General features: G+C 37.0%; 1 protein-coding gene across 1 annotated transcript in view; it reads right to left on the bottom strand.

The window, feature by feature from the left end:
- The window catches only part of WWOX (WW domain containing oxidoreductase), a 475,473-nt gene that overhangs the window by 461,729 nt on the left and 335 nt on the right, over positions 1–13,409 (bottom strand). Inside the window, exons 2-4 of the mRNA XM_005422785.2 lie at positions 11,396–11,460; positions 10,079–10,136; positions 9,380–9,558 (exon numbers count right to left, since the gene is read on the bottom strand). Coding sequence (XP_005422842.1) covers positions 9,380–9,558; positions 10,079–10,136; positions 11,396–11,460 — 302 coding nt within the window. The remainder of the gene's footprint in view (positions 1–9,379; positions 9,559–10,078; positions 10,137–11,395; positions 11,461–13,409) is intronic.

Raw genomic sequence — 13,409 nt, 5'->3', positions numbered from 1 at the left:
TCTATTTATAAATACCAACACTTGAATACATTATTAAGGAAATAAATTAACTTTCTGTGCATGTTGCTGTTAATCAGATTTTTTTAAAAAGTTCCAAGTTCAGAGAAATAGGGTTGACAAACTTCTCTAAAGCTGCTCTTTGCAGCAGCTTTTGGCAACACAAGAGTTTTTCCCACCAAAGCAAAAATGGACAAAAAAAGCCAGAAACTGTCTAGTTTCTTTTCAAGTACACTTCTGTTCCTCTGTTAGCCAACACTATCATAGGTTTCTGTACTGCTGAGCTGAGCCCTAATTAAACATAATAAAAAAATTAGTTGCATGTTTTGAATCTCCTTTTGGCAAGTACAACAGTGCAATGTTAATAAAAGAAGTAAATTCAATAAAGAGGAATACTTCATCCAAGGCAGAATAATTAAAAGACATACTGTGCTGTCAGCTAAAGTGCTAGATCCTCCCAGCTTTAATCTCAAAGTCATTTCATGAGAAATGTTCACAGTTATGTAAAGATACAGAGAAAGTGCTACAACATAAACTGGACCAATTTTTTTTCTTAAAACAAACTTGATATTTATTTATATCAGTTACACAAACAGTGAAAGATTTTAAAAGGCACACTAGACATTTTACAGACAAATAATAAAACAAGGTTCTGTCCTAAAAAGCTCACAGTTCAGCTTACAAAAAAAAAAAAAAAAAGAGGCAGCTTAGGGAATCAAACATCCAGAGCCAGGTCCTGTTCTAAGGAGCTCACATTTTGTATCAGGGGGAAAGGAACAGACTGAAAATTAAAACAACACTACCTGATTTCTGGCAGTCTCCACCCACCTCTGTCTTTGGGCCATATAAGACAATTTGTTTGGTTTGGCAGCAAAGGAAGAGTTTTATAATAAAAGAGCCATTTGAGGATCCTGCAGAAAGACCTGAGTACAGGAAAGATGCATTCATTGGTCTCTAGTTCAAACCTGGCAAACCTTTGGGTGTGCTTTAAACTACGAAGGGAAGAGGGAGGTGGGAAGCTGTTATGTAACTCAAATGATCCATCATGTGCTTCCAACACACAAAGTAAGGCAGGAGATGGAGTTCTGAAACAAAAGATGGAGAATAAGAACAGTATTAACAAAAAGTGTCTGTACACAAAAGCAAGGAGAATGGATAACAAGCAAGAATTAGAAGTCAATAACAATGTAAGGCCATGGGCAAAAAAAAAAAAAAAAACCACAATTGAAGACCTCTTTGCCACACCTTCAAGAAGTGCATGAAAACATGCCATGCATCTTCCCACAGCAAAATTAATTCGTGTCTTTTTAGGAGACACTTAAAGTCTATCTGCTAACAGCTGGAACACCAGCAGCCCACCCAAGAGCTCAGTGACAACCATCCTCTACAGCAATAACAGTTACACACTCCAAGTTTTTTTCCTCAATTCTATTAAAGAAGCCTCTCTCTGCCTTACATTCCAGGTACACAACTTTTTGTTTTGCCAGAGATGAGTGTTTAAAGTGCCAGATGCAAAGAGCAGAACCAAGAAGTCTCAAGCTCAAGCTCTATTCCCTGGACCACAGACTCAATTCACAAACAGACACAGAGAGACACCTTCCCACAGATCACAATCTCCATTCACTCATGACGCCAAAAGTGTGCTGCCAAATAGGTCATGAACGTCTTTATGCACTCTTCTTTGCTTAGCAAGGCATAAAATAATCCAATTTTACCTTCAGAATTAAAAATCTTTAAGCAAGAGTGAGTTTATACCCCTCAGCATCTGCTCACAGCTGGACACAGACCCAAACAAATAAGGCTTTCTTAAAAAAAGCTTTCTTTTTAGTTGCTGTATTTTCTACTCTTAATATATCTTAATTATTCTCTGCTGAACAATCAGAATAGCATGCAGAGAAATATATATTTTATCTTGTGACAGAACAATGCAACTCCCACTTTACACTGGAATATGAACATAATCTGTAAATGTGGGTAATTTACTGCATCCATACACTGCTCCATAAGTAAAATAAGGCTATTAATACATTTCTCAAAATCTTCAGTAGCACAAATCAATGTCTACAATGTACAGAAGCAGGACATGCTGCTCATGCTTGCCAGGGGCAGGAGAGGAACACGACCAGAATCTCTGAAGTTCCTGAGTCTCTGAATACACAATGTGATAGTGTCTCCTTCAATTTGGTTGTGATACAGGAGAACAAGCAAACCTCCTCACAAACTTTTAAACTGTCATTTTTTGCACAAAAGGCAGCATTTTGACTAATCACCACAAGAGGGAAAATGCCCCACAAGTTCTATGATTTTGATTTTCATATTAAAAAATTAAGGAAATCCAGTTAGAGAATGTATTGTGTTAAAGCTGCTTGGATAAAGAATAAATAATGAGGAGGCACCAAATGTACTTTCTGCAAAGATAACAGAACCTGGGAAAAATATGAAAAAATTCTAAGCAACATTCATTGTTTGGAACCTTGAGTGACAGTGCATGAACAAGATTTCAATAAATACATCCAGAACTGAACTGTGACAGTTCCTTTCTCACACATATTATTTCTATCAAGAAAGTACAACAACAATCAGAAAACCTAACTTCACCAGGATCTTTAACACATAGAAGACATTAACTATTAATAGGAACTTAGGAACAGTGATTAAAGTAATTATCATTAATTGAAGGAGAGGAAACAAAGTGTATTACTATGAAACAATTCAGATTTGAAGACAGACTGTAGGGAGTTTTCTGAAGCAACAGATGAAGTACTGAAATCCACACTGTAGACGTACAGCAAGAAATCAAAGCCAGCTGGATGTCACAGGAACACAAATACTGAGGTTATGTAGCTGAACATAAAGCTACAGAGATCTCACATATTAAATGAGAAGCCAACAGAATAAATGGAAAAAGGAGAAGAAAAAAATCTCCCCTTCACAGAAGAAAAATAAAAACAAGAGAAAGGCATAAGAGTTTAATGTGTGACCTAAAAACTGCAAATACCATTAACTAATTTCAAAAAGGAAGACAAAGTACTTTTGTTTTTGATGGTCTTCCCTTGAGAGCTCCTGAAAGAATGTGACACTTGGCAAATTTATTTTCATAAATCACACACTGTCTTTAAAAAAAAAAACCTCTGTACTGTAGACTTGAGGATGAGTGTAAGATCAGTTTCTTTCTCACTGTATTATTCTTATTCTCTAATTCAGACAAAATTCGCGCATCACAAATTCTGAAGATCAAACTCCTTTTAATCAGGTCAGGATTTTGATTTTTGTCTTCCCAGGTTTTTACCTGTGTCCTTTCCCTTCCTTCTTGGTAAGGATTTACTGTTTCAGACCTGAGTTTCAAGACCTTGTAGCACCTCGACACAACCAAGCATGAGAAGCATAAAAAGGACACAGGGTACTGTGCACCTACTTAGCATAGAGGTAATCACTAAAAATTTCTGGTACTAAGACAAAAAAAATCATATTAATGAACATCTACAGACGATAACTAGAATTGTCAGCACCTAGAAAAGCCCCTACATGTTTCAGAAGACCCTATCATGAGAAAATAAAATGCATTTAGCAACCTCTTCCCTCTCCAGCATCTATCATGCATTCCTAAATAATACAAATGTAAATGTATGTATTCAAACAATTCTTGAAGCACAATGAGTTTTCAAAACATGAAAACACAAAATGATGCAAAGTGTAATCTCAATGTTGCAGCAAGACAAACAATCATGTAAAAGGTCTTTTCACCTCTGGACTATGAAGTATGCATAAAATAATACAAAAAGCCTTTGGGAAATTAAATATTTCAAAAGACAGAAAAGCAATCAAGTTGAAAAGTCTTTCTAGGTAAGAAGGAAGTATCACCTAGGAAGGCTCCCTGTTCTACAAATATGTTTTTCCTCTGTAAAAGGAATACCTGAAAATACAACACAGGCCCACAGCTCAATCCCACCCTTTGTGAAAATATTCCCTTACAAGCAGTAATCATTATTGAACCTTTTAGCCCAGATGTAATTTCTTACATGTTACAACAAGTTTCACATGCACTGTGAATTTCAGCCAAGGTTGATGAAGTTCAATAACTTGGCTAACCAACCATGTGTACTACTCATTACACAAGTAATAAATAGATTCATCAAAATGGACATGAAAAAGCAGTATGAACATCTGACACCATTTTCAGCTTACTCAATAAGAAATATAAATTACAGGAAGTCCAAGGGGACCTCTTAATATTTACAGTATGTAACAAGTAAGCAGTTGGAGCCTTATGTAAAGCAGAGCAATATTAATATTCCTCAATATTAAGCCACAGTTAAAACAGAATGATGGCACTCATGGAAAACTCACTCACTATTACCAGCCATAAATTCTAAGAATAGAGTTCTGTAAGATAAAGAGAACCCTCTTCTATTAATCCAATTTTGAAAATAATAGCTATTAGCAGGTTTTCTTTTTTGTTCAAAGTACATCAATACTAATCCCTGACCGACAGCTTCAAACATCCCACAAGAGAAGGAGTTAAAAATTGCACCCCAGAGGCACACTGCCCTCCATAAATTGTGCTTTTCTACATGAGTGACCCCAATAGTCTACTCCAGCCAAAAATACACTTCATGCAAGACCCAGGCTCTCCTGCAAAAGCACTGTACTTCCATTCCCTCAAAAAACTGGTACAACAAAACTCATGCCTGCTACAAAGGTTTGGACTTTCACAAAGGAAATGCCTGAAAAAAAATAGCTAAGTGCAAGTTTAACTAAGAAGGAAACAACAAAACTTCTACACAGGCATCAACATTTTCATGGTAGTGCTACTCATGGGGTGTAAGATAATTCATGATACATGGAGCCTAAAATTCACCAAAAAATCAAAATATACATCACAGAATACCTCTGTCATGCTTTTAAAAGCCCAATAAATATGAGAAATTCCAAAACCATACAAGAAATCATAAAGTGAAGCTGAAACTCCAGGCAGTAGAGCAAAAGACAATGAACATATTTAAGACAGTCAGACTAACATTCATAAAATCAGGCACTCAGTGATATGTGAAGGGTCTGTTTAATTCCTCCCATATGATCAGAGTTTGACTTAAATGAGTAAAACAGAAAAACTGTTATCATTTATAAAAATTAAATGGCCAGACATTCAAAACAATTTCTTATATCATAAAGCAGATATTTAATTGAGATAGATTATAAGCACATTTCCCAACCTCTTGCATCAGTATGACACAAGTTGCTAACACTGAAGTTCTGTACAAGAAATGAAAGAACCATGGTAACTTCTCACACCAAAATCTTACTGGAGCAGTGACTCATCTTTTAAGCACTGATTTAGCAACTAATCCACAGCTTCTTTCCTGGCTAAGGCTTCTCCATTGCACAGAAGTGCCAAAAAAAGAATTCCAAAAAAACACTAAACAACAATCATTTTGAAGAAACAAACTAAAACATGATCAAGGAAAGCAATACAGCAAGCCACACTGTGGCTGGAGCTTCTGTATTTTCTTCAGCCTCTGAAAAAAACCTAACCTGGTTGTTTTGGGCATCCCTTACAAAAGCAAGGCTTCTTTTGACCTTCATCTAGCAGAAAAATCAGAATCCAAGTTTGAGCAACTGCTTGGTTGTGAATACCAATACGGTTTTGTTATAAAATCTTGGAAAAGCATTAAGAAACACCCAGCTTTGTGGAATCTGCCTGACTGGACAGAACAGACCCATTTTGCCCTCCCATTATATTCTTGCACCACTTGCATTTCACCACTCAGACACACTCCAGTCACTGGGTTAGATCAAGTGCACCTGACACAGCAACCAGATCCCATCACAGTCCCATGGTCATACATGATCCTTGAAAACAGACAGCAATTTTTATATAAGTCAGAAAATCATATTAGCTACACAACTGCCTCTCTGACACTAAAGCCAAGTTAAAGTAATTTTTTTTAAGAAAGTATCATTTAAGATTGCTTACACATACAGTTGAAAATACCACATCTCTGTAAAATTAAACCTAGAGGAACTGCTGACACACTTTTATAAATTCACAATTCTTACCCTAATAATCAAGAACACAAACAACAGAATTACAGGAGCATTTCCTAAGAACAGCAATAAGCTTTTGTTCAGTATTTTCAAAGAGCAACACAGACCTCTACTGGCAACACTGGGGAACAGGAATCAGTTCATACCAGCAGTAAGTACACAGTAAGGTCTTTCTCTGTTAGGTCGTCATGTTGAGACCTCTAAACAGAAAAACAACGCTCAAAATTGCACCTTCAATTCCTCCCAGTGGAATAAATCTTACTCACAACTGACAATTTACACTATTCATGTTTAAGTGTACAAAGAATATGTTTTTAAAACCAGGACTGACAGCACAAGACTGAACTGCTAAGTCTGTCCTACTTCTTTTTAATACACCAGCTTTACTGGGATCAAAAGTTACCTCAACTTTCTAATGTGATATGCAGACTAAAATGTTGATCGAGCTTGAAAAGTAGATGAGAAAATGTCGTCATCTTATTGCAGGGGCTCCAGACTGTTGTCTCCTTACAACAAAAGTTTCGCACCTTCTTGGTGTTTCTCATGGACAGCTCCTCAGAGCACTGACTCTTTATTCTTCACAAAGCAGCCAACTAACTCCAGTTCCCTTCTCACCCAGCCACCCCACTCTTTTATAGCACTGTTCTTCTCATTGGTTGCAGCTGTGGCCTGTTAAAGTCAGGCCTGTACTGGACTGCACCCATACTTGGAGTGCACTGTCAGAAGAAAAAGCTTCAAAAATAAAAAAGAAAATATTTCACTAATAACTCTTGAGCTGCTAGGACCTCTTTGTATTGTAAGAACAGAACCATTTGTTAACCTTTTCCAAGCTGCTAATCAAAAATTAGGTGTTTATAAATGCAATTTTTTAGTAGTTTTTTCCCCCTCACACTTTGCACAGCAATTTTAAGGATTAAGTTAAGAAAGTGGGTGTATAATCTATTCCATAGATTATACAGACCACTTTCCTAATCAGGGATGAAAAGAACCAGCACGGGGCAGACAGTGTCCCTATTTACAGACAAGTTAAGTTAATGGCAATGAGGCAACATGTGACACCACTAAAGCCCTAAAACTGCTGAAGGAATCCAAAGTATTCCCTCAGAAACTAAACAAGCATCTCTATTTTTCACAAGTTCAGGGAGATTTTTCAACTCTGAGGGAAAAAAGTACTCCTGACAAGCAAGATAGAAGTCCCTGTATTAGATTCACAAATAAAGTGAATTAAGATATCATTCCATCTTTGCTGATCTGTCTTTAACATTGCTATCTTAAAGCAGAGTATATGGATGAATAAAAACATCATTTATGTGTTCATCCATTTTTCAAGGGATTCTCAGCATTTCCCAAACTTTATCTTGAGCATCCAGCAATGCAGTAATTGAAAATGCATTTTTCTGACTGCAGTCTACGAAGTTACAGCTTCATCTTTGTTCTACCCATCCCAAAATAAAACATTTCTCAACAAATGGACAGACACCAAAGCTAGTTATTTTCAAATATACCACTGAAACTCATTTGGACAACTATCAAAGGGTTCAGTTATTTTTTTTCCCTTGCACTATTGAGTACAAATGCTCAACAAGTGATACAATATTTTTATATCTCTTTCTACTTCATGGACAACATTTCCCTCAAATTATTTACACTTACCTTTAAAAGAAAACATTTTGCTGTTCTGAAATCACAGGAATTGTTTACTCCTCAAAATACTGAGGGAGGAAACTATTACCTCCAACAGACACAGAAAATTTAAAGGGAATATCTACAACACCAAGTGGAGCACAGCATTCAAATCCTAAACTGCAAAATAAGCTCCAAACTGGTAAGAGTCCCCTTGAACCAATTAATTAATCCATGGTCTATGGCAACTGGTAGGAAATATCAGACACTGCACAGAACTAAAGCAGCACTAAATGCAATGTGATAAACCAGAGTTTTGAGTTCTACAGGCCCTAACACCATCTGGATCACAAATTTGCTACCTTCATACTTATTGACTCTATGTAAAAGCAAAAACTATTTCAAGCAAGGATATGATTGATTACTTGTGACCAATGCCAATTATAAACTAAGGGAGAAACATTGAAAAAAAATTTGACAAAACCATTGTGTATCTTGGATTAATCTTTTGCCATATTTGAAACATCTCCCACTGATTCAGTAAGGCTGAATGGCAGCTCTGGGCCTGCTGAAGGCAAATCCCTTTGGGTCCAGGTAACTCTTTAAATGTTCAGAGACTGCACAGTTGCATAAAGAACAAATTGTACTGCTGGATGTAATGTAGAGAAATGCTGCACCAAGAATTTGGAACATAAACCTCACTAGAAAGCCCAAATTCATTGAGACAGGTAAGTACAACACTTGCTGCCCCAACTGCAGTGCCAATCTGTAGAAGCACATCAGGCAGGGACAGCAGGATGTCACTGCAAGGCACAGTGAAGCTCTAAATTCTTCATGCGACTCCTGTGCAGTAACACTGCCTTAAATAATTAAGAAATAAAACTCAAGAAAATTCAGATTGGTAAGTCCTGCCATTTTCCAGAACATCCTCAAGGTTTTTCAATGTCCTCAAAAATGCATTTAAGTCAAAATTCTGAACTAAACTAAAAACCACCAAACAGTTTGTATAAGGACACCTTCAATAATTATGTAATCCCATCACGAAGAAAAAGGCAAAATATAAAAGGCAACAAAAGATCAACAGTCATCTGAATCTCTCCCTCACCCACTATAGAAGCAGTAATATTTAACAGGTATCTAAAAAAGCTAGGTCTGAAAGGACTGATGAACCTGTGATAACTAACAGGGATTACTAAAGGTCATAAACTGTATTTCCTTGAACTAAAGGAGCATTGAGTAAAACATCCTGACACAAGTTCATCATCAAATTCACTTGTAACTACTTTCAGAGATACAAATTCCACAGCTTCCTAAGAAAATCTTACCTGAATTTACTTGAAGTCTTTCTGAATACTTTACCTGACCTGCCCTGCAGCCATACAAACCTGACTCCTTGTCCTAGCCACTAAGATCATCAAAATAAAATTCCCTTCCTTTCACAGCCATCCTTTATATATTTGCATAATGTTAAATGCCTCCATCAATATTTTTCTAGACAAAAATCAATTGTTTCAGCACTTGATATCTTTCCTGTAGCTCTCCTATAAGCTCCAAATTCTCCACGGATTTTTAAAAAACATCTTTCTAACTAGTGGTTTTATATGAAAAAGTGCAAATCAAGTTTGAAAACCACAAATACAGAGATATTTAAACAAGCAAGTAGGCAGTAAGACAAAGTTTGGCATATTTTACCTTCTGTGCCATGTTAACCTACCTATTCCTGAATTGGCTCCTGTGATTATTGCCACTTTCCCACTCAAGTCACGGCCCTGCAGAATTTCCATTGCAGTACTGTTCCCATCATATTTTTGTCTAGTAGTGGGTTTTACTGGGTTATCTTCTACTGTAAAGGCCAGTCTTGGGTCAAGGTAGGTAGTCCTTTTGTTTATGTGGCTGCAAAAGAACACAAAATCTCAGCTGTTTGAACCCTTCTGGTCTCTGCATTTAGATTTTAGATGTATTTCAACCACTGCTGTGTACAATTCCAGTGGACTACTCAGATTCCCAAAAATCTTTTTTTTTTCAGTTTGGTTGAAATTATCCCAATTATTTTTTTAATCAAACTTTTTTTTTTCCAGTTGTGACAGCATCCATTAATAATTGTATTTACATACTTCATAAGCCATTCTGAACTTCATGTGAACCGCTGATATAAAAGGCAGAACTTTGTCAGGGAAAAAAAAGAAAAAAAATCTTGTTACATAAGAGAAGATCATGTTATCTTTTATAGCAACTCTATAAAAGGACCCTAAACTTGCAGACACTGCAATATCTGCTTTTGGATTCTGAAGCTGCATTTATTAATCTTTTTGTCTTTCCAGCTGATACTGTCACAGTATCATAACTCAGGAGGCTACTCAGCATGTAACCCAGCTGTCCTCCTTCTACATACTCCACAATTTGAGATACTTACTCTACAAAATAGACTTGTCCATTTTCATCAGTCTCCTGCTCCCATCCATATGGCAGATCTAGGAAGCACATAAAGCATTCACTTTATTCTCAGGCATTAGAATACTCTTCAGTTTGAAGTTTAAGTGATTTCTCAGAGTGATGAGAGAATTCTGCATTGTTTTCTGTAGGTGGTGCAGCTACCTGCTGCCCTTGAGTACAGACCTTGACAGAAGGATTGCTTCCCTAATCACACACAATTGCTCTCTCATGAAAGCACAATACACAGAAGATCTGGTACAAGTGCAATGGCTGGCAGATTAAGTATAAAGACAGTCTAAAAAAATCTTGATAAAGATTATTTCATGTTATAGATCAAAAAAAAAACAGCAAAATGCAAGCATGCTTCCAAGCACAAACAGATCTATACTACTCCCAGTTCAGTATCTATCCCTGCTAAAATAAATAGCAAAAGCATATAGGAAAAGTTATGTGTAACACATACCAAAAGCTGAAAGATCAGAGCCCTCAAGTGGGCATGAGATACAATAAATCAAACCTCAATGATTCCATGAAGTTAGAAGGACAGATAAAAGAAAATGACAAATCTTTACATAACAAATTCTTATATAAAAGATTCTACAAAGGTAGTTAACAGATGGCATTCAGAGTATTTCTAACCTTAACTGGAAAGCACTCATTTCACTTTGACTGACTGAAAACAGTGAAAACATTCCACTTACAGTCAGATTACCAGTGCCAACAGAAACATGGCTTGCCAACAGTGTGCTGTCCCCAGGTACCGAAGCTCCTGGGAAGATTTAAGGCACTGACCCAAGGTCCTTGAGAAGATTTTCCTCTGGAAGTGTCCTGCCACACAGCCTGCCTTCTGTTCTGGCACAAATACTCACAAATAGTTGGGTTGGGGGAGACAGGTAAAATGAGAACTAATGAGGTTTCCTTCTGTGCCAGGGATACTCCTTGATGAAATACATTCTTTGAAGAATATAATCTAATTATAAATATTATCTGATGGACAACAGGAACACAGAATTCCAGCTTTTTACTATATGCTTTACAAGCCACCCTAAAACAAATTCTGTAACCTGGAATTAGCACTTTGGCTTTGTGGAGCAATACAGGAAAGCCATAAAACTGCAAAGTGATCACTCTACACAGACACAATCACAGGTGAGGTAAAACCCCACTGAAATCAGCCATATTCTACAAGCTCAGAATCAGTAACAACTAGGAGGTCAAAATGAGATCAGTTGCAGTTTGTGGAGGAACCAGGTGTTTGTAAGATAATGTCAGTTCATTAGAAAAGTTTAACACAAACCTCCTGCAACACGTTTCCTCTTCCCAGACTTAGGATGTTCCCACTGTGTCTTTTCTTCTAGGTGGCTGCAGGAAAAGAAAAAGTTTAAGAGTTTTTAAAATTGCCCAATAATCTTTCTGACATAACCAAAAATATCCCCACAGTTCTGAAAGTAACTAATCAGAGAGCACAGGAGTCTATAAAAATTCAAATAAATGTCTGACTTCTAACCCAAGTTTTGTTGCTTATGAGAAAGAAAAAAAAAAAAAAAACAAAAACTCATTTAAAAATAACATTAACAGACTCAGAAAACACCTCAAAAAGATAACAATCCTTGGCAGGAGTAAGGAAGAAAGAAAAAAGAAAAGAATTTATCACCAGCTAGCAATAATAACTCTTCAAATTACAAACGCACCTTTACAAATCAATATTGTTAGGTAGGAGTTTTAGAAAGATGCTTTTGAAAAGTTTTGAAAGGTGCTTTAGAAAGGTTACTTATACTCTACAAATCAATATTGTTAGGAGTTTTAGAGAGTATAATATAAATAAGTTGGATTTCTATGATCAAGTGTAGCTTTAGACAGGTAAGTTTATCCAGAGGCCTTGGACTAGCAGGATATTTATTTAATATGCATAACAATGGTATCCTACCTTTTCTTCCAATTCAGAGACTTTATTATTTAAATCACTAGCAGGATTAAAATACTCCATTATAAGATTTTTTGCACTATAGACTAATAAGCAAAGTCATGTGCACATAAACAAGGTCTTAAAATAACCAAAGTGCTGAATTGAGTTGGACATTAAAATCTCATTTTTCATTGAGTATTTTTAAATAACAACCAAGTTTTAAGAGTCAGGCAGGGATTAATTGAGTGCCCAAATTGATAGCTGCCCAAGTGTGAAATAAAGAGTGACAACAGCAATAAATAACACACAAATAACTACAGATAACCTATAGGCCCAACAGCCATTTACACACAACAAAAGCAACTTTCCCTTCTTACAGCAACTCCACAGTGACAGCTCATGGTATCACAGGGATCACAGCTGGGGAGCTGGGACTAAACAAGTGCCCCTGTGTGACCTGAGAATAGGAGATATGTAACCAAATTACAGCAGCCTGACAAGCTGTCCACCTCTGTGCACACCTAACTCATCATAAACACCTTTAAAAATCTTCAACCAAAATAATCTTATTCCAGCTAAAAGTTCATATTGGTGATGAGGTTTAAAGTAAATTCCCAGAATATGCAGAAGAATCACACATATAGGGTGTATACTTAAAGGCAGCAATAGTGCAATACATTTTTAGACGCCCTGGGCAAGATTTTCAGACAGTAAAGATATATTCATGCTATGCTGTTAAACTGAACCAGTCCAGTTTCACAAGAGTTCAGAAACTGACCTGTTGAACTGACTGTGTAACAATTATGCTCAACAACACCTTGCTATTTCATAGGTTTGTTACTTTCACCTAGTGATCCCTTCCTGAAAGAGCTTTTGAAATCAAAGGAAATATATAAGCAATTGACCTAAGGAAAACAAACACCTAGAGAGAAACTGCAGTGTTTGCAAAGTGTGGATAAACCAAAGCATTCTGTCCAGCGTTTATAAGAGCTGAACTTGGGAGGACAAGGCACTGGTGAGATTGAACCATACTTTTTGTGGAAGGGAATAACTCTTGTGACTTTAAACAGAAGGAGATCCCAAGATCAGCACGGCCACAGAAACCACACAGGAGTGTATAAACACATATTCTACTGAGTGAGCTCATCCTGCGGCACATTCCCTCTGTAACCCGGGAGGATGGGATCATGTCCATGGGCAGAAGGAGCTCAATGCAATTCTTCATCTCTTGCCCCAGGCGCACTGAAGAGCTGCGAAGCAGCACGCATTGCCTTTAACTTCCACCGCACCTGTTTCTCCCCTGCTCCCACAAGGAAGCAAACTGACCAATCTGCAATACTATGTGAGCCTTAACCAGCACGCACAAAGATCGCCCCGGAGCCCCGAGGGACCTTGGAAGAGCTCC

Source organism: Geospiza fortis, unplaced genomic scaffold (genome assembly GCF_000277835.1).
Source record: "Geospiza fortis unplaced genomic scaffold, GeoFor_1.0 scaffold97, whole genome shotgun sequence".
NCBI lineage: Eukaryota > Metazoa > Chordata > Aves > Passeriformes > Thraupidae > Geospiza > Geospiza fortis.
Note: the sequence above shows the minus strand (reverse complement) of the source record. Positions and strands in the feature narration are given on the sequence as shown.